We start from the raw sequence: 20,102 nt of genomic DNA, 5'->3' as shown, positions 1-20,102 counted from the left end.
CACATTTGCCAATGGCTGGAGATGTTTTTGGCTACCAAAATGTAGCCAGAGGAGAAAGGAGAGCTACTGGCATTTATTGGGGAGAGAGGCCAGGGATATTGCTGAACATCCTACAATTCATGGGACAGTCCCCTCAAAGTAAAGAATTGTCCAGCCCCAAATGTCAAAGCATCATCAACGACAGACCCTGCTGTAGCTGTTAAGAACAGCTGCCAGTGGGACCATCTGGGTTGAACTCTGGGCTCCCCCACTTTTTTTCTGAGTGACCTCAGGTTCATGGTCTCTCAACTCCTTGTGCCTTAGTTTCCCCATTGATACATACATCACAGAATTAAATGAGTTTATGAAAAATAAGTGCTTAGGATAGTTACTGGCAAGTAGAAATTCTTGATAAATGTTACTATTAAGGAAGCATGGGGATTAGCTAATGAGGAATGATGCTCTGATGAAGATAAACCTTTCCTGATATTACCCTCACTCCTGTCTTCTGCTGTAGAAAGGTCAACAGTGAAGACAAATCCTTTCCTTTTTTACCTTTTAGCTATTTGGAAGTAGGTGTTGGTGTCCTTCCCTGGGGTGGGTTGATTTGGAGTGAATGGGCTTACTGAGCGGTTGGTTAGCCTGTTAAATACTGTGTCATTTGCGCGAAGCTACCACCTTCGCTCAGATCCACCTTCTTTTTCTATTGCAGGCGAAGATCCTAATGTGAAAATGAAGTCCCAGGCAACCATGATTTACTGTTTAATGTTATATCTGGCCATAGAATGTTCCCACTATAAATCCAAGATTTACATAAAAGTAAGTTTGGTCCATTCCTCATTTCCCTCAGAAGCCCAGATTTCTGATAAATAACATGTCTTTTTAAATAAATTTTCAAATAATTACAACTTTACCTTTGCTGATAGTACATTTCTAAAGAAGGGAACAAAGAAAAGTGGAGAGACGACAGGGACCTTCCTGGGAAGAACAGTACAGGAGAATCATCCCCTCAGAAGCCACAGGGAACGCGGAGAGGCAGCTGTTGCAAGAAGGAAGTCGTACCTCAAGCTGGGCAGTGCAGGCTCAGGTCTCAACTTCTCAGTAGTCACACAAGTTGTCTCACTTTTCTGAGTCTTCATTTCCTTATACGGAGTTTAAAGTTTTCAAATGTTTTTTAATATTTGCAGTCCTTTGTAGACATAACAGATTTGTGATTCTATTATTGCAGCCTAGCGATTATTCTTAGTCTCTGCTCATTGCCTCCTTCTGAGGCTAGGCGGGACCTGGTGGACCACATTAGCTCCGTTTCATATTGACAGTTAATATAGCCAGAGAACAGCTCCGTTGTAATTGTCATCTGTATCCTCCTTGGATGCTTAAACCTCCAAAAGATGTATCAGATGCACCAGATTTACCTGGGGAGCCCACGTGGCCACCATCCGGGCTCTAGCCTCCACCGGACAGCACCGCATTCTCTGCTCTCCCCGTGATTTCTTCAACAAGTGCGGCAGTACCAGCACCTGCGTCTGCTAAAGTTTTTTTCCTAGTCCTGAACACTCTTCTCTTCATAGTCCCATGTAGGTGAGATGAGGGAGGAGAGTCCTACAGTAACAAGGACCTTTGGGAATTTATGTTTTTCAGGCTGGAGATAAACTTCAAAGTTCTGAAGGGAAACCCAAGCCTGGAAGGGTACCAGGTATGTCACTACAGAATGGTCTTCATCCCTTTGGAGACAGGGCAGAATAAAGCAAGGGCATTGATGTTGCAAGAAGGTCCCCAGACCACAAGCTTTCCAAGTGAATAACAATCTCTAATCGTTCTCCATGCTTACCAGCGCTGATAGATTTTTCTTAACAATTACCCCATTATCAATGGCACATTCGATGAAGACAGCTAGCAAATATTCACAGTAGGTAAATGTCCATTTTCAAACTTAAAATGGCAATCTGTTCGAACTAATGAAATAACAGGAGGCAGAAAAGCAAAGAGGAAAAGACTCTCTTATTTCTATATTCAAAGTTATTTTCAGGATGCCATGTTCAGGTGCTGAGCAGTCAATACAAGCAATGTAGGATGGGAGTCATGGTGATAAGACTGGTTTGTCTCAAGAAGTGAGAAGTAAAGTCAGGATGCAATTAATGGCAGTAACACAGTGAAATCATGTGGTTCTCACCCAAATAGTAGGGATAAGAGGCTTCTGCACAGTTTGGCTAGGTATCCCTTTGGTGAAAATATATCGGTATATAGATGTGGAATTTAGAAGGGAAAGTGGAGAGAAAGGTCGCTAACATTTATCAGGTGTTTATGAAAACACATATCTCTGTGCTGTCCAAGATGCTGTCAGACTCAATTTTTGTAACAATGCTATGGATCAGCTCCAAACTATATAGATGAAGAAATTGGTAACTACTCTGGTTTGTTAACTTGCAAAAATCAATATACTTGGTAGATGTTAAGGGACGATGCAAGCCCTTGTTTCCTCTCCTGGTGAATGGCATCCTTCACAGAGCTGTCCAGGTCATAATCATCGGTGCACTCCTTGACTCTCAGCCGAGTGGTCACCTCATTTTATTGATTTCAACACTCCAAACCCTTTAGCATCATCACTTACTTCTCCTGCCCCCGCCACTATCATAAGGCAATTCTTCCTGAGAAGACTTCCACAGCCTCATTCTTGTATTCCCTGTCTCAAGTCAATCCATTCTCACTCATAGGCCAAATTTGGCCTGCCACTAGTTTTTGTAAATAAAGTTTTATTGAAACACAGACATTCCTGTTCATTTACATATTGTCTCTGGCTGCTTTCACACTACAAATACAGAACTGAATAGTTGTCATAGAGACCCTATGGCCTGTAAAGCTCAAAATATTTACTCTCTGTCTAGGGTTACTGTATTTTGCAAACAGCAAATAATAACGTAGAATGCCAGGTTAAATTTGAATTTCAGATAAATAATGAATAATATTGCATGGGTCATACATATACTAAAAAATTATTTGCTGTTTATCTGACCTTTACTATTTGTAAAGTTGACCTTTACTATTTGCTGATTCTGAATTTGGGAATTTGCCTACTCATTGAAATTAATTTGTAATCCTTAAATCAATACTCACAGTTTTTGTGGTAATTCACAGATATGTGAAGAACAGCGAACAACGAAATTGCCTGATGCACTTGTTCCCAGCTGAGGCTGGACAAGGTGATGTCAGCCTTCTTGTTTCAAACTTTCGTATCAGAAAGTGGCTTTCCCAGTCTCTATAGTGCCACAGTTTTTATTTTTGACTTTTTGTTCTTTTTATTGATGATTTTGCTGTTTAAAGTGGCCCTAAACATAGTATTGAAGTGCTATCCCAGTGACTAAGCCAAGAAATATGTGATGTACTCTATGGAGAATATGTTAATATACATATATATATTAGATATGCTTTATTCAGGCATGAGTTACAGTGCTATTGTTTACTAGTTCAATGTTAATGAATCAAAATATGTATTAAGTAAGGTAACTTTAGATAGAAATACACTTAAAACAAGGTCATGTATTGATCAATTGATGAAAATGTGAGCAGAAGCTCATAGGAATCTAACCTTATGTTACCATATGACTAATGGTTCTGTATTTGCTAATTTAGGGTTCATGGTGAGTTTATATAATGTAACTCCTGTGAATAATGAAACTCACTTGTATCAAAATGTAATTAATCTTTAACTGGGCTTCCAACTTAGGTGTTTTGTTTTTACAGAAAAGTTTACTGACTCCTGTGCTATGCTATTGCTGATTATCTTTCAAAAACAAATTCAATTGTGTTTTCTGGTAATTCTGACATTGGCACAGCATTCCAGCCCCTCTTGGCTTAAGCCCTGATTTCCTTCCCACCCTTGTCTCTTGCCCCTTCCACTCTCAGGTGTTCTGAACTAGCCTTTTTGATTGACCTGCAGTTCCTTGTGCCATGCGTGCCTCTGCTTGCCTCTGCTTGCTTCCCATCTACTTGGCAGCTCTTCCTCATTGCTGTGGTCCCAGTTCAATGTCATTTCCTCCCGGAAGAGGGGAAGTAGCCCCCGAATTCCCAGAATGAATGAGATGCACATTTCAGAGTGTAGAAATGCTAATTAGACCCCTCTTGCTCTCTATTTATCATTTACAGAAAAATGCCACGGGCCTTGCATCTCGTCTTCCGTCTGCAGCCATCCCTGTGCTAAGCAGTTTTATGGAGAAATAGGATTTTCATGTAATAAAAAAAAGTGGCAAAAGTCAACTGAAACATGTACCAGCCTTTCTGTGGAAAAACTCTTTAAGGTGATGCATTTGGAAATTATTGCCAACAGGAACCAACCCCAAGGAGGTAGCAGAGGCATATTTAATATGATCTGTTTAGCATGAAAAATAAATCTCAGATTTAGGAAAATCTACAAAGTAGGCCAAATTTGTTTCTTTTCCTTGTTTCCTCACTTAAACTCTCAGGTACATTCCCTCTTCTCCCTGCTCTCTCTATTTCTCCCTCTAAAAATCTTTTCTTAAATAAAAAAAGAAACTCATTTATACTATGGTGTAAATGACTATGTTAGCAGTTAAGTTTTATCTTTAAAGGTGGATGTCTATACATCTTGTGCTAGTCCATTAATCAGCTAAATGTGTCTAGAATAAAATTTGTTTTGATATCTCTTTCCAATACTTTTAATTGCTTGATCAAAAGAAAGAAGAGATGTATGATTGATGTAGAGGGAATAGAAATTGAATGAAACAACACATTCCAGTGAAAATTAAATCTCTTCTGTCCTTTCACTTAGCAACCATGTCCTTTTACCTCCCCTCCAATCTCATGGAAGCCCATGGATCTCTGCATTTCCTAAAATTTTAACAGTGATTTTATAAAGGGATTGCGGATGCAGTCTCTGTCATTTATGACAGCCCCAAATAAGCCAATGAGGCAAAAATCTCAGTCAATGGAGGTTTAGTAAGCCAGTTTGAGGATGCACCCAGAAAAAAACATAAGACACAGGTGCAACAGTGATTGTTTTTTCTGAACAGGGATTTGGGAATTCTATATTTAAGGGGAGAGGGCATGCAGAAAGGAAAAGGAGGAGAGGGGTAGGTGGTGAAGCAAATGGTTACACTCTTATGAGACTGGTGCCCAGGAAACACACTTTACATAAGGCAAGGTGAATGTTTGAAGAGAAAAAGAGAGTAAAGGAAGAATCAATTATGTAAATGTCCCTGGGTAGGTGAAAGAATGATTGACATTGTCTCTGTTCTGTACCTGGGAAAGTAATCAAGATTATTAACGTGGAATCTTTGTTTTAGGAGCTAGACTTAACCTGCAGACCCAAAGTTACAATCTGCGTGTCTTTGTTTATGGAAAGCCTGCAAAGAATTTCTTCATGAATTATCTGGGGAGGCAATCCTAGTGGACGCTAATGCAGAATGTCACAACATCTATTCATTTGGAAGGGGTGGGTGTTGCAATGCCTCAGCCTCGGGCTGGACCTTCTCTTTTGCATAGGAGTTGAGATTTTTTATTTTCTTTCACACTTAGCATAGGTATCATGTCAAAGTCCTTGCAACTATAGTGGCATTCAAAAGTGAATTAAATGAAATAAATTACTGTTTTGCCTCATTCAAAGTCACATTCTGAGGGATCGTAGGTAAAAGTATCAGAAAATGAGCAAATAATCTCTTTCTAGTTGGGAAACTCTTAACTTTTTGAAATTGCAATTCCTTAGCATTCCATTCTCTGTTTGATCTGCCAACCTCCAACTGCCCCCACCCCCCGACATTTCATGTAGCTTTTCTTTCCCTACATTTCTGTAGAAAACTGTCTTGCTATATTACTTGAGTTAAAAATCACTGTCCTGGAGCAGATTCCACTGGAAAAGGTCAATATCCTGATCTTTGTGGGAAGTTTGTTGGGATCCCTGCCCGTCTGTGACCATACCTGATCCCTGCACTTACTTCTGCATTTATCTTCCCCAGGGGTATTGTTTGTGCTTTATGCTCTTCCAGTCTGACACATGGTAGGTATTTAATCATTTGTGAATGAAACTTTTTTTTTTTTTTTTTTTTGAACAGGGTCCAAATAGCGAATCTCGCCTTTCGGTAGCAGCAGCATCAATCCCTCTGCGCCTTCTTGACTTTCGAGCTCCGGAGCCCATTGAGAGTGTAGCCCAAGGAATCCGCAGACACTGTCCCGTCGATTATGCCTGCATAATTGATGTTGTGAAAGCGTCAGAAGCCACGTCTGGGAATATCGCATTTATAGTGGAGTTATTAAAAAATATTTCCACAGACTTGTCTGATAATGTTACCCGAGAAAAAATGAAGGTATTCTTTGTTAATTTCATTAAAAATGGACACTGTTTTATTTCAAAATTTTGCACTTTTAATGGTTTCAAATGCACTTTCAGATGAAGAATACAACCACTCTAAAAACAGGAGGCATTTCACTTTGGGATATCAATTCATTCTAGTTTATAGAAGTTTTCAAGAAGTTAGAACATTTTCAATATTTATGAATGTATTTTTTCGAGGGGGGAACAGAGTCTCACTCTATGATTCAGGCTAGAGTGCCATGGCATCAGCCTAGCTCACAGCAACCTCAAACTCCTGGGCTTAAGCGATCCTCAGCTACCACAGCCAGCCGAGGAGCTGGTTAAACAGGTGCCTGCCACCAGGCCCAGCTAATTTTTCTATTTTTAGTAGAGATAGGGTCTTGTTCCTGCTCAGGCTAGTCTCAAACTCCTGAGCTCAAGTGATCCTCCTGCCTCCATATTTTTTTTTACATATTTAATATTTTCAAGAACAAGACTGAATCGACAATAGTGTTTCAAAATTATATTCTGTAGGAACAGCTGTTCTGAAAAATGTTAATGGAGGTTCCATTTCTTAAAGGAAGATCTGTAGAACAACACTTGTAGTAAATTACAAAATTAAGCCAGTTTCTTTATGGTGGAAATTTTCAGAGCCTTTAATAGCCTAAAGAAATTTGGAATTATTTATAAGAGGAAGGGGGATGCTAGGAGATGGTAGGCAATCTTTCTCAAACTTAGATTACCATAGAATCTGCCCTCATTCCTTTCCATTAAGCAATCATTCATATTGCACAGGCAACTCAGGCTCAACACACTGCAGTTTGCGTATGCTACCCTGGGTGCAATAATAAAGCAGGTGTGGTCCCTTTTTTTTTTTTTTTGCATTCTTCTATTTTTCTTCCCTCTGTGCAGCCTTAGTCATGTAGGATTCTGATATACAGGAAGTTTAAGGAGAAATAGGTCAGATAATTTGATCTTCTGAAATTTTGGATTTTAGAAACTGACTTTGTGTAATCACGTATAAATCCTTAGGACAATGTCCACTTTTCTCCATTGCAGAGCTACACTACAGTGGCCAACCACATCCTCGACCCAGCAGCCATCGCAAACTGGGCTTTCATTCCTGACAAAAGCGCCAGCTCAGATTTGTTGCGGTCAGTGAATTCGTTTGCCAGGCAGCTCCACGTTCACGATGAATTTGAGAACATTGCGGATGAACTCTTCATGCAGACAAAAGGGTTTCGCATCAACCACAGTACCTCAGAGGGAAGTTTCAATTTCTCCATGAGCATGAGCAATGCAACAGAAGGTATCTTAGGAATGGTAGAAATTCCCAGGCAAGAGCTGAGGAAACTGAGGCTGAACACATCTCAAGCCATCAGCATAGCTTTTCCAACCCTGGGGGCTATTCTGAAAGAGGCCCACCTGCAAAATGGGAGTCTTCACAGACCGATGAATGGTCTGGTCCTATCATTGGCTCTACCAGAAGGAGTGAAAGAAATCTTTCTCACCTTTGAAAGGATCAATCAATCCCACAGTGCCAGGGCCCAGTGCGTTGGCTGGCACTCTGGGAAAAAGAGGTGGGCTGAGGAAGCGTGTAAGACTGTGCTGGGTGGTAAGAACAAGGTGAAATGCCGTTGCAACTACACCAATGTGGTGACGTCTTTTTCCATTCTAATGTCCCCCAAATCTGTGACGGACAAAATCTTGGAGTATATCACCTGCATTGGGCTCAGCGTCTCGATCCTCAGCTTGGTTCTTTGCCTGCTCGTTGAAGCCACAGTGTGGTCCCGGGTGGTGGTGACTGAGATATCATACATGCGTCACGTGTGCATCGTGAACATAGCGGTGTCACTCCTGACCGCTAATGTGTGCTTCATCATCGGCTCAAACTTTAACATAAAGGCCCAGGACCATAAGTGGTGTGTCGCAGTGACATTTTTCTGCCACTTCTTTTACCTCTGTCTGTTTTTCTGGATGCTCTTCAAAGCTCTGCTCATCATGTATGGAATACTGGTCGTTTTCCGTAGGATGCTGAAGTCCAGAATGATGGCCATTGGCTTTGCCACTGGCTATGGGTGTCCACTGGTCATTGCTGTCATCACAGTTGCCATCACAGAGCCAAAGAAAGGCTACCTGAGACCTGAGGCCTGTTGGCTCAACTGGGACAGCACCAAGGCTCTTTTAGCATTCGCTGCCCCGGCCTTGGTCATCGTGGCTGTGAATCTTGTGGTGGTTTTGATTGTTGCTGTCAACACTCAGAGGCCATCTATTGGCAGTTCCAAGTCTCAAGATATGGCCATTGTCATGAGGATCAGCAAAAATGTTGCCATTCTCACCCCATTGCTGGGACTGACCTGGGGTTTTGGAATAGCCACTCTTATAGAAGGCACAGCCTTGATTTTCCATATCATCTTTGCCCTGCTCAACGCTTTCCAGGTAAGTTCCCAAAGGGAGACAATTGCTCGTTATTGTGTCTAGACAACAGAAAACGGCTATGATGTAAAACTATGGAACACAAACTATTCTTTCCATTTCCTTCCATATCTTAGGGATAATGGCTGAGGCATCTCTCACCCTATCGATTGATAAGCAAGATTTAGCTGATCATGCTTGTTGGGTGGGGATCTCCTTCCTTCTTTTCTCACTTATCTACCTTCTAAAGTTTCAGCGTCAGTGGAAGTTAACCTTCACTTATAGAGAACTGCTCTTTAGTCAGAGATGCGTGAAGCTACACTCACATGTTATGTCTCAAACATAATTTTTATACTTTCTCCAATGTCTTTTGGAACTCAGTGAAATAACAGCTATTTTCCAGAGTATGAAGATGCTGCTATTTCCTTTCACTTTGGGTGTTAGCCAGACAGGAGTTCTTACACCTCTTACCTACTATTTCTTGTGAAATAGATGTTAAATTGTTACTCATGGAGCTGGATCTTGCCGTATGTTACCTGATCTTGGGATTGTCGCTTTTCTTTGGGCCTTAACCTTCTCATCTGTAAAATAAAGACATGGATCTGGACTGGTCTCTGGTGTCTTTTCCCGCTCTTAGATACTTGACTCGGCAAGATTGTCCATCTACACGTTATTTTACTTCCTCATGGCTACTAAGCTTGCACTTTGGGGAAGTCATCATTAACCAGACTGTATTCTATACTTATGAGTAATAGAACATTTAGTGAGTCCATATTCTTAGTTATGCTTTAATCAGGAGTTGGCTACTACGGCTGCCACTTGTTTTTGTAAATGGGATTTTATAGGAGCACAGCCGTGGTTATTGGTTTATAGTTTTCCTTTACCTGCTTTTGAGCTACAGTGGCAAATTTGAGTAGTTGCAACAAAGACTGTATGACCCGCAAAGCCTAAAATATTTGCTATTTTACCCTTTGCAGAAAAATTTTTCTAACTATTGCTTTAAATAAAAATATAACCACTTAATAAAGCAACAATGTGTTCCTTTTAGCGTGTCACTATTCCTCTGTTTAAAAACATCATGTAAAATATAAAATAGACTTTAAAGAAATGAGACTCAGATCAATGAAACATATCTTACTCTGGTGACTAATGACCTCATCCTCTTTTCCACTTTGCAACTTAAACCCCAGAAAGTTTTGCTTTGTATTTCTTTTTCAGACCATTTGTGTTTCTTTTTTCTTGAAAGAAAGAAAAATACCCAAACACATTTACTTACAATCTTCTTTTCTCTGCAAGTTTTCCCTGTGATTTACATTTAAAATATTTAGTCATCTGATTAGTGTTTCTTTAGCCTAAAACTATGCTTAGATTGGGAAAACACCCTGGCATCACAATTCTCTGTAGTTTCTTCCTTTCATGCAGAAACTTCTTCTTCTGCATAAAAGCCAGTAAACTGGCTGTCTGTTTACTGACTTTTAATTCCAACTTAGACTACCATACAAGTTGCATTTTCTTAAGACCCCTTCCATGATTCTGATTTTGATTCTATGTTACCAGTGTTGCTGTCATCATGAGTTAGAACAACTACTGCAATATTTGGAAAGAAAGTAATACGATTTATTAAGGTTGAAACTTTATCCTATATCTTTACCATTAAATCAATGTCAACAGCCCTGACATTGATCCTTCCATGAGGGTGATCCTTTTCCAAGGGTGGAGGTAGCCTCAGAGGAAATGCCATCAGGGAATTTTTATCTGTCCCAGTAGAAACCAAAGTTCCTAGTGTCCAATAATTGCCCTAGAAGTTCCCTAGAAGACTTGTATCAAAATAATAGTTGGGATATTGTTTGAAAAACTGTCCCTCATGATTCTGTTGACTTTTACTGCAGGGTTTTTTCATCTTGCTGTTTGGAACCATTTCAGATCACAAGGTAAATTGAATTTGTTCAACTCACTGTACGTGGTTTCCATGTGGCTGAGGGAAGCAGGAGGAGGAAGCAGTTTTTATCAGAAAGCACAGTCCAGGGGAGCTGAGTTTGTGAGGATGGCTCAGGAATTAGCTGCGAGGAGGAAAGGAGAGCGTTACATTCTTTCCTTTCTTGCTCTTTATCATGTCAATAGGGAGCTGCGTGCAAGTATTGCTGGTGAAAGGAATAGAAACCATGACTGCGATTTTAATCTTTATTCTAAATCTAGTTATAACCACAGCTGGACTTTTACTCAATTCTTACTACTTGCTGGGCTTTTATGCTAAGCCACCTGATGGTGCTTCTGTCAGGTTATTGGTCTCGAAGATTCGGGACAAGAGCCTCAGCCTTGGTGATTTTGTTTCCTCTGATATCTGTGACATATTTCTCACTGTCCTTGTCTCTGTAGATAAGAGATGCTTTAAAGATGAAGATGTCTTCGCTAAAGGGGAAATCGAGGGCAGCAGAGGTAAGCCTCTCTTTCTTGGTCTCGACACTGGAAGGTTGGTATTACCAGTTATGCAGAGATACGTATTGTATGTAGCTTAGTACTCAGGATTCGTTAGCAAGGAGACTCAATTCATTCATTTCTTCACTCAATACATTTGGAGAGTCCTGCTAACACTGCTAACACTGCTAGGCCAGCAAAATACCCTTCAAGAGAATTTTTCACATCAAATGTGTTTCAGGTCTAGACATTTGAACCCATTGAGAAGGATCACATGATCCCAAGATCATAGGGCTCAGAAATGACAGATGAGATAGAAATGAGATTCTACTCTCACTTTCTCATATTATAGGATTTAAAGGAATCAAAGCCCAAATACTTACAGAATGTGCATGAGGTCACCCTCTAATAAAGAGCAGAAGTACAATCAGGAGCAACAGGCATCAAAATCTCTTTTCTATTTTCCTTGCTCAGGACTCTCTCCCATCAACCACCCTTCTTTGGATTACAGCATCTAGGCACTTATAGATCTTGAAGACTTTGGATGTGGCTCTGTCTTTTAAGGCAACAGCTAAAATTGCCAACTTTGTTATATGAATTAGGAGCTATTTGTTCAAACAACAGATTCTCATTAAGAGATGCTTCCTTAAAAAGAAAGAAAAAACTTTCTGGAACCATTGAGAACTACCATTTGTGTTTAGCTAATATTGAGTGTGACTTTTAGGACCATAGTTTATCAAATCTAAGATAGTCATTTTCTTCAACTTTTAGCATTTCTGAAATTAGAATGTATCTTACAATCAGTAGTATGTCATAGTTTAGTCGACAAATTTTACTTTTTTATTTTTCAGCAGGACATGAAGACAATGATGTAGCTTACACTGTTAGATTCAGCGACATAGGATAATTAAATTCTGGGTAGTTGGGTCCACTTCTCTTCATGTTCTCATTTTCATATGTTTATCTCTAGACAGACATATCATGAATATACATATATTTACTTTCTTGTCAATGTCATTACTCATTATCACCACTGTTATTGTTTCCCTTCATTTAGAATGCATCCTTAAGCCCACCCAATGGATCTTAATGAATCGTTGAGGATGAAATATGAGTATTCAAAACTGAAGGAGAAACTTCACATGCAGATTGTACCAAGCCACTCAGTATTCCTGTGAGCACACTATTGCCTGCTACATGACGCTGGAAGGAGGTGGGAAGGATGAAGGGGACATACCTTTCAGAGAATGGAAACTTCTTTATTGCCCAGCACATACACGAAAATATGTACATTTGCTTGAAAACCTATGTCACTTCAATTTACATGACAAAACCTTAAGGATGCTTTATTTTCTGTCTTCAGTGAGAGGATACTTTCATCACACCTATCCCTGCTCTGGTACAGGATAGACCCTTGCTGTCTGCAGCACTCACACACTTTAATTGCAGCTTGTCAGTGAGTGGTGACACTTATAATAGCCCCATTGTTGAGAAGGAGGAATTGATTGTTTGAAATCACAGAGCAACAGGCCTATCTCTTCCTAATGAAGTGGAGCCCAGAATCATTGCTAAAGTGTGTGGGTGAGGTTGTGGCAGCTTGTCTGCCTACTCACAGCCAAGCCCTGAGACTTATTTCTACACAGGTGAAACCATAAGGAAACACATATTAGGCAGCCAGGGGAGAATAAGTCACAGAACCCAGCCAGGAGCCTGAGCGGTAACAGGGGAAGGTGGGCAAGGATGATCAGCTTTGGCCAGGGTTTTGTCTTGGAGAAGTTTCATGGCCTTTTGCATGGATGGAGATGAGTCTCAGACTTTTTATTTTTTTATTTTTAATCTCCAGTTGGCAGTAGCCCCATTTTTTTTTTCTTCTTCTTTACGTTTCTTTTGTTTCTGGGCCATGGTCCATATATTGAGCAATGGGGCAAAGCAAGTAGTTGAATCTCCTGAAACCAAAGACATTCTGAGTTGGACGTACAATTAAGAGACCTCCGTGTTACAGATCCCAATCACCTGATGCTGCGCTGGTGTGGGACACTGGCATGTGGCTCCAGGGAGATTAGAAGGAGCAAGAGGGCTTTGTCATATACCCCGACTGGCTGTGTGAGGTGCTGGGGAAACAAAGAGGGGAGAATCCAGGCATATTATCCTTCATCTGTTGTCCTCATATTGGGATTTGTATAGGAAAACTTGAAAAAAGGTCAACTTTCCAACCTCTGCCCATTTCCTCGTCTGTAAAGTTCATCCATGGTAGAACATTCCTATGACATTTCTTGACTTGTCACCAATGGAAAGTCACTAATTCAGATGACTATTAGAAACACAGCTGACCATTCTATGAAGGTCCTAATTTGACAACCACCTGTTTTAGGATTATCAGATTGCCTCAAGTGGAAGAGGCGCTGCCTGGGAATATTATCCAGCCATTTGAGAAGGGAAGTGTGGTGGAGGCTTTGCCCCCAGTTAGTTGGGTGCACTTGGTTGACCATGGTAAAAACTGGAGAAAACCGTAGAAGTTAAGACCTGGCATTAGAGTATTATGAGAGCTGAGAGGTACAAAGGGCTCTGCCAGTGTTAGGGGAAGTCTAGGGAGGAAATGGGAACACACGGACAGTTCTCCAGGGAAGTCCTCACTACATAATTCTCTCACTTGCAATTTAGTCTAGTTTGAGGTCTGAGGTGGGTGAGGGACTAAGGACTGCCTTCTTTCAGTACATTCTGCACAGGTGGCCCCGGGTTTACTGAATGTTCTCAGTAATTGGGGCCTGTGCTTTTCCCATGTGGACAAACCTGGCATCAGGGGGTCTATAACTGTAGCTGGGGTCAGGGAAGACCATGTTAGTGACCCCAACAAGCACGACAGCACTGGGTGCAAATTCACAGGACGATGTCCTTTAAAGTCCAGAATGGACAGCAGGCAGCACCAGAGGCTTCCGGAGGCAGAACAAAGGGCTCCTGGCAGAGGGTTTAGGGCACGACAGCTCAGGTGCACCCACAGGGTTTGGCATGAGGAGGGTCGCAGTCCAGGGCAGGGCTAAACGATGGGGAAAAAGCTAGTATTTCAGACCTTTAACCAGAATACAACATCGGGGGCTCACCAGTCTCAGAGGTGGGCAGAATTCCAGGGGGACAGGAGATCAGAACTGGATACCAATGAGGACTGGGGCTCCTAATGCGTGTCCGAGCTCCTCATGTTCTGGTGACCTCAGCTCAGGATGGAGACAGGTGTGTCAGGTGGGCCCAGGGGCGGGGAAGGACTGCAGAGGTATGGAAACCGGGAAGTTTGCTTCTGGGTATAGATTCTCCCTGGGGTGGGGTGGGGTGGGGTGGGGTGTCCCATTCAGGAAAGCAGGGGAGAGAGGGCGACGCTTTCTGTGCGCGGCCACAGCTCACAGCGCCCCCTGCTGTCCACGCGAGGCGCGCCTTGAGTACGACTTGCCTGGAAGCTGTTTTCGGGGGTACCAGGAAGGCTCTCGGTTCCTCCCAAACGTCTTCCACTTACTTGACTATGCCCGAAATTCACTTAAAAGGATACAGAGTTCTTCATTCCACAACGAAAAAGGAGACCACTTGAGCAAATACCGCGCAGGGGAGCAACACGGTTTATGGTATAAAGTTGTAAATTCGGAGCCGCAGAGGCGTTCATTGTTCTAGACTAGAGGGCAAGTTCAGACAGCGGAGGGGGAGGGGCGCTGAGACCCGAGTTCAGCGCTGAGGGCGCAGCACAGAGAAGGCCAAGGGCACAAGTGCAGCCGGGAGAATGGCCTTTCTCCTGCGTGACCTTCGGGGTATTACTCAACACCTCTGGGCCTCACCTGTTACCCAGAGTTAATAACAGCACGAACTAGGTACCTCCGGGATGGTTTCAGGATTAAATGAGCTAACACCTTAAAAAGCCCTAGCACAGTGCCTACTTCGATTAAGTTGTCACTTAATGTGCGCTGTTCTTACTGTGACATTTTGCTCAGGCTGCCCCATCCTCATGGACGTCCTTGGACTGAGAAGGGGCAGAGGAGGAGTCCGTGGAAGGCAGGCTGGAATGAGGAGGGACAGCTGTGTGTGCTTGGGACACTTTCTCTTCCTGCCAGGAGTGACTCCTAAGCTCAGTGTGACAATGTCTGCTGCAGAAAAACCGAAGCTGATGTTTGATGCCTGGGCTCTAGGGAGGCAGACCTACGGACCCTTGGGTTTACCCACGACCTGCAAGAGGCTGGCTTCTCCAACCTCGGCACTAAGAAGGATCACCTGCAAGCCCTTGATGGCCTCCCCGGCCCGCTCTTACTGCGGAGGCTGGCTCTGTGGTCCTGTGGTTCGGTCATCCACTCTGCGAGGACCCGGGGCACTTTGCGGGATTGGGTTCGATCCAATTTCAGGGGTAGGGTTGGGGGTGTGAGGGGGAGGATAGGGTGTAGAGGGAGCAACGCTGAATCTACTTTGGAAACAGTTAAGTCACGGTCGCTTCCAAAAGATGGGGAACGGAAGAAAAGAAAGGGAACTGTTGAACGTGCTGTTTATTTTAGTCTATTTTAGACCTTGAGTAAAATAATTGAGCTTCTGGGATTTTAATGTCCTCATTTGTGAAACAGGAAGAATATTCTTGTAAGTATTTGAGTGTTGGTGTGTATCTGCAGGCCCGTGTGCTGTGTGTGCATGTCTTTTTAAACCACTCACTATATATAAAGAAGTTTCTGGTTGTTATATTAGAAATAAAAATGAATGTATTTACCTTTCACAACTTTCTCATGTGTGAGTTCTCTCAAGATGGACTTTTTAATTGATGCCACGATATTCTTGGGTCTCAATCCTGTTATCAATCCAGTTCGAGTCATTGCCCAGACCTGCAGGGGGCCTGGGCAGGCAACCCCACCATGTGCTCTCAAGGGGGGGCCTGGAAGTATTGGCCAAAGAGCACTCCAGTCTTTTAGAGACGCTCAGCGAAATTTCTATCACCAGTTTGGTTTTAAATAGCAAGGCATTCAGAAGGGCTGAAGACTAGCATGTGGGTGGCGGTAGAGCAGTTTGTTCAAATTGCAGAAGTCATAAAAGCCATTTAGTCACTCCTTTTCAAAAAACAAACAAAAACCAGAGTGAGTACTTCTTTGCAGGGCTGTGGTCAAAACCTTTAGTTTTGGTTTAGAAACAAGATTAGTTTCAAAACAAACAGTAATTATTTAAAACAGCAGCATGCCAGTGGGGTGCGGGTCAGGGACAGTTTGTTTTCCATGTCCCTGACCCTCACCGCCATTGCTTTGCCAAGGATAAAAACTCTGGGTCAATTGCAAATTAGTATTCTCTCATAAAATTAAAACAAAATGTTCATTGGAGGGGCATGAATGTAACTTTTACATTTATAAAATTTCCTGAGCATTCCCTTCCTGACTTTAGCCAAGATAAAAACAACTATTATATTTCTTTTTTCCTCCCAGGTTTTGCAGGTTTTTAAATATAATTTCTATTTCAAACAAGTGTCCTTGTTACACGAATTGCATGATGCTGAAGTCAGGTCTTTTAAGTATGCCTGTCACCAGCATAGTGTATGTTGTACCTGACGGGTAAGGGTTTCTCTCTCACCCCCTCCCATGACCTTGTTAGTTTCCAGTGTCCTTCACACTATTTTATGACCATGTCTGCTCATCATTTAGCTTCCACTTATTAGGGACAACATGTGGTGTTTGTTTTTCCATTCCTGAGATTCTTCCAAGTTGCTGCAAATGACATTAATTCATTCCTTTTTATGGCTGAGTAGTAGTCCATGGTGTGCATTTGTGTGTGTGTGCTATCTGTGTGCATCTGTGTATGTGTGGTTATACCTTGTTGTTTTAATCCACTCATCAATTGATAGAAACTTAGATTGACTCCACATCTTTGCAATTGTGAATCATGCCGGAAGAAACATTTGAGTACAGGTGTGTTTGATATAATGACTTTTCTGTTGGGTAGACACCCCATAGTAGGATTGCTGGATTGAATGGTAGGTATACTTTTAGTTCTTTGAAGAATCTTTGTACTGTTTTCCATAAAGGTTGCATTAGTTTACACTCCTACCAACAGTGTGTGGATAAGAGATCCACATCCATACCTGTACTAGAGAGTGAACCCTTTATAGGGTATTAATCATTTTCACAAGAACAAGTTGTGGAGAGGATAAATTCCATTCTTGAATGACGTTAGTGCATCTATCTGCAATCCAAAGCAGGTCGGGGGAAGACCCTCTATGTGCTAAAATTTGAGCTGGAGAGATGTCCCTACAGTATATTAGAGCTAAAAAAATAAACGGTTGGGCTAGGTAACACAATCTGTGCCCCAGGCCACTCAACATCCCTGTCTTAGTTTCTCACTCTATAAAATGATAGTAGAAGCACGAGCCCTTCTTACATGCTATTATGGGTTGAGCATGCCTCTCCAAGTTCATATGTTGAAGTTCTTACCACCAGTACTTTAAAATGTGACTGCATTTGGCTATGGGGGCCTTTAAAGTGGTGATTACCTTAAAACCAGCGTGTTAGGGGGTGTTCTCATCCAGTATGACTGGTGGTCTCCTAAGAAGAGGAGATTAGGAGACGTCATTCATAGCAAATGATTTTTATTGGTCCACTAATGATCTTCTTGCTCATAGTAAGTGGAAGCGATCGGTAGTCTGAATGTTCTGCATGATAGACAGGAAATGCTGAAAAATTTCTGACATTTTAGAACATAAGATCTATGGAAGTAGGTCTCACTTTATCCTTTAAAAAATAAGCCATATTGCATCTGAAGGAACGTGGGATCCAAATATTTCAAATTACTTAGCCATTATTAGAGAAGTCCCAAGCCATGACCTTGCAGGCTGCTAGGACTGTGTAAAGAGAAAGCATAACCCCTGACCTTGACTGTTCACCAGGCAATAGGTAACCGTTTCTGAAGGAGCTCCGAAACTAGTGCAAAAGCAGCCTGCATTCTAGTGTTCTTGATATATATATATATATTTCTGGCCTGGGCTGGGTTTAAACCCACCACCTCCGGCCTATGGGGCCGGCATCCTACTCCTTTGAGCCACAGGTGCCACCTCTAGTGTTCTGGATTTTAAGAGAGACTTACAGTAAAGAAATCAAGGAAAAACTCAAGCTCTAGAAACTGTTCTGAGCTCGGAGAGCACCAGGCACGTGACCTAGGGAAAGCTGTAACCCTTCTGTCCACCTCTTTCCTCCTCTGGTCACCATGGACAAACTGGAAAGAAGGTTGGCCTCAATCAATCCTGAGTCTCCAATTTCTTGATCTGCTGTTGTCATAAAGACTAACTAGCTTCAGGGAGGATGCTCCATCTACCTCCCTTTCTCACATGGGCTTCTACATGTAAGTCAAATTCATTCATGGGTACATCTGTCCAGCAAGAGGAAAGAACTTTCCTTTTCATCTCTATATCCCCAAAACACATCAAAATGGGCTTTTTAAAAAATCATGCTTCTGGAACCTAGCCCTTAAAGATTCTGATTCAATAGGATGAAGGTGGCATTTTTTTTTTTTAATTTTTTTTTTTTTTGTAGAGACAGAGTCTCACTGTACTGCCCTCCAGTAGAGAGCCGTGGCGTCACACGGCTCACAGCAACCTCTAACTCTTGGGCTTACGCGATTCTCCTGCCTCAGCCTCCCGAGCAGCTGGGACTACAGGCGCCCGCCACAACGCCCGGCTATTTTTTTGTTGCAGTTTGGCCGAGGCTGGGTTTGAACCCGCCACCCTCGGCATATGGGGCCGGTGCCCTACTCACTGAGCCACAGGCGCCGCCCTGAAGGTGGCATTTTTAACATCTACCTGAGTGATTCAATAAATGTCAAAATATAAGACAACACTAGCACGGATACTTGATAAATGTTTGTGTGGTGAGTGAATGAGTGAAGGAATAGATTCTACTTACAACGAAACCCCCAAAGAGGTAAGAGGCCCAGAAGTCACTGGCTAAAATGACTAGCACTATATTAGCATTCACTGGGGTATCTCAACTAGTTCAGGGACACAGTTATATGATTCTCTCTGTCCCCCCCCTTCCTAAAAAGAACATGTAAGGGAGATTTTATATTTATAACTATCAACCAGGTAATTTATCAATAAATGAAAGCTTTTCAGGCTAAAATAATCTGTTGTCTTGGGATTGTATCTAAAATTAAAATGTCAGCCAATAAAAAAAAAAAAAATTCCTATGGGGAAGTTAGTCTGGGTGAACTGGGCTGGACCATGTACCTAGAAGCCACAAGGCCATTTCTTGCCTTTTGGCTTAAGGCCACATGTCTGTCTTGCTTTCTTTCCTTTCTAATCTTTGTTTTTAGTGTCTAAAATGAACTCAATGAAAAGTGTTTCAAACACTTTTTGTGAACACTTTACATCCAGAAGCCGTGGCCCTAGCTGCAGGCTCTAGGTTTCCTGCTTCAGCTCCTACTGCCGGCTAGTGGAGTCACCTCTGAACAATACCCTCTGCAGAGGATCTGAGCATCGTCCCTGGCATCCTAGCCTCAGCTGCTGTTGTACTGTTGCCTTTTACTTATCAGCTCGGCTCTGCCCACTTCTGAGCCAATGCCAGTCATTTCAGAAAGCATATTCAGAGTTTCATACATACCCAGTGGTTAGGGCCTGGGATTTGCTACAATCCAGCCTGGTTTAGGTGTGCTGAGGATGAGCCCTGAGTTCGGAGTGTCTTCAGTCTGTTGCTGTTTCCTTTATCTCCTGTACTGGCAGAGTCTGGTCTACTAAACACGTGTCATGCTGGGGATGGTGGCCTGATCTGAGCTCTGCCTTGCAGCTCTCATACCTCCTTTGGGCAGCTTCATCCTTGGATGCTATCCCTTGCTCTGGCTGGAACCCTGCCCTACTGGGATCATGTGTCACTGCCTACTCCTGGTTTGGCTGATGTACCCCTCGCAGTATCTTACTCCCCTTAGACACTGCTCATGGCCCAGTCAAGCTCCAGATACTCCCCTTAGACACTGCTCATGGCCCAGTCAAGCTCCAGCTCCTGGG

The 20,102-nt window shown here is 42.4% G+C and overlaps 1 protein-coding gene across 1 annotated transcript; it reads left to right on the top strand.

Moving 5' to 3' along the window:
* Positions 1-697: 697 nt before the first annotated feature.
* On the top strand, positions 698-14,426 carry ADGRF4 (adhesion G protein-coupled receptor F4). The gene is made up of 8 exons (XM_053602608.1): positions 698-798; positions 1,621-1,675; positions 4,123-4,274; positions 6,045-6,296; positions 7,343-8,722; positions 10,588-10,629; positions 11,075-11,134; positions 12,171-14,426. The coding sequence occupies exons 1-8, from the start codon at positions 712-714 to the stop codon at positions 12,201-12,203; spliced, it is 2,061 nt and encodes a 686-aa protein (XP_053458583.1). The 5' UTR covers positions 698-711; the 3' UTR covers positions 12,204-14,426.
* The last annotated feature ends 5,676 nt before the right edge of the window (positions 14,427-20,102 follow it).

Source organism: Nycticebus coucang, chromosome 9, assembly GCF_027406575.1.
Source record: "Nycticebus coucang isolate mNycCou1 chromosome 9, mNycCou1.pri, whole genome shotgun sequence".
Taxonomy (NCBI): domain Eukaryota; kingdom Metazoa; phylum Chordata; class Mammalia; order Primates; family Lorisidae; genus Nycticebus; species Nycticebus coucang.
Note: the sequence above shows the minus strand (reverse complement) of the source record. Positions and strands in the feature narration are given on the sequence as shown.

Coding starts and splice junctions, on each gene's coding strand:
- ADGRF4 (XM_053602608.1), top strand. CDS start 712: ATGAAGTCCCAGGCAACCATGATTTACTGTTTAATGTTATATCTGGCC. Junction 8,723..10,587: donor CCCTGCTCAACGCTTTCCAG/GTAAGTTCCCAA, acceptor CTTTTACTGCAG/GGTTTTTTCATCTTGCTGTT. Junction 10,630..11,074: donor GAACCATTTCAGATCACAAG/GTAAATTGAATT, acceptor TTGTCTCTGTAG/ATAAGAGATGCTTTAAAGAT.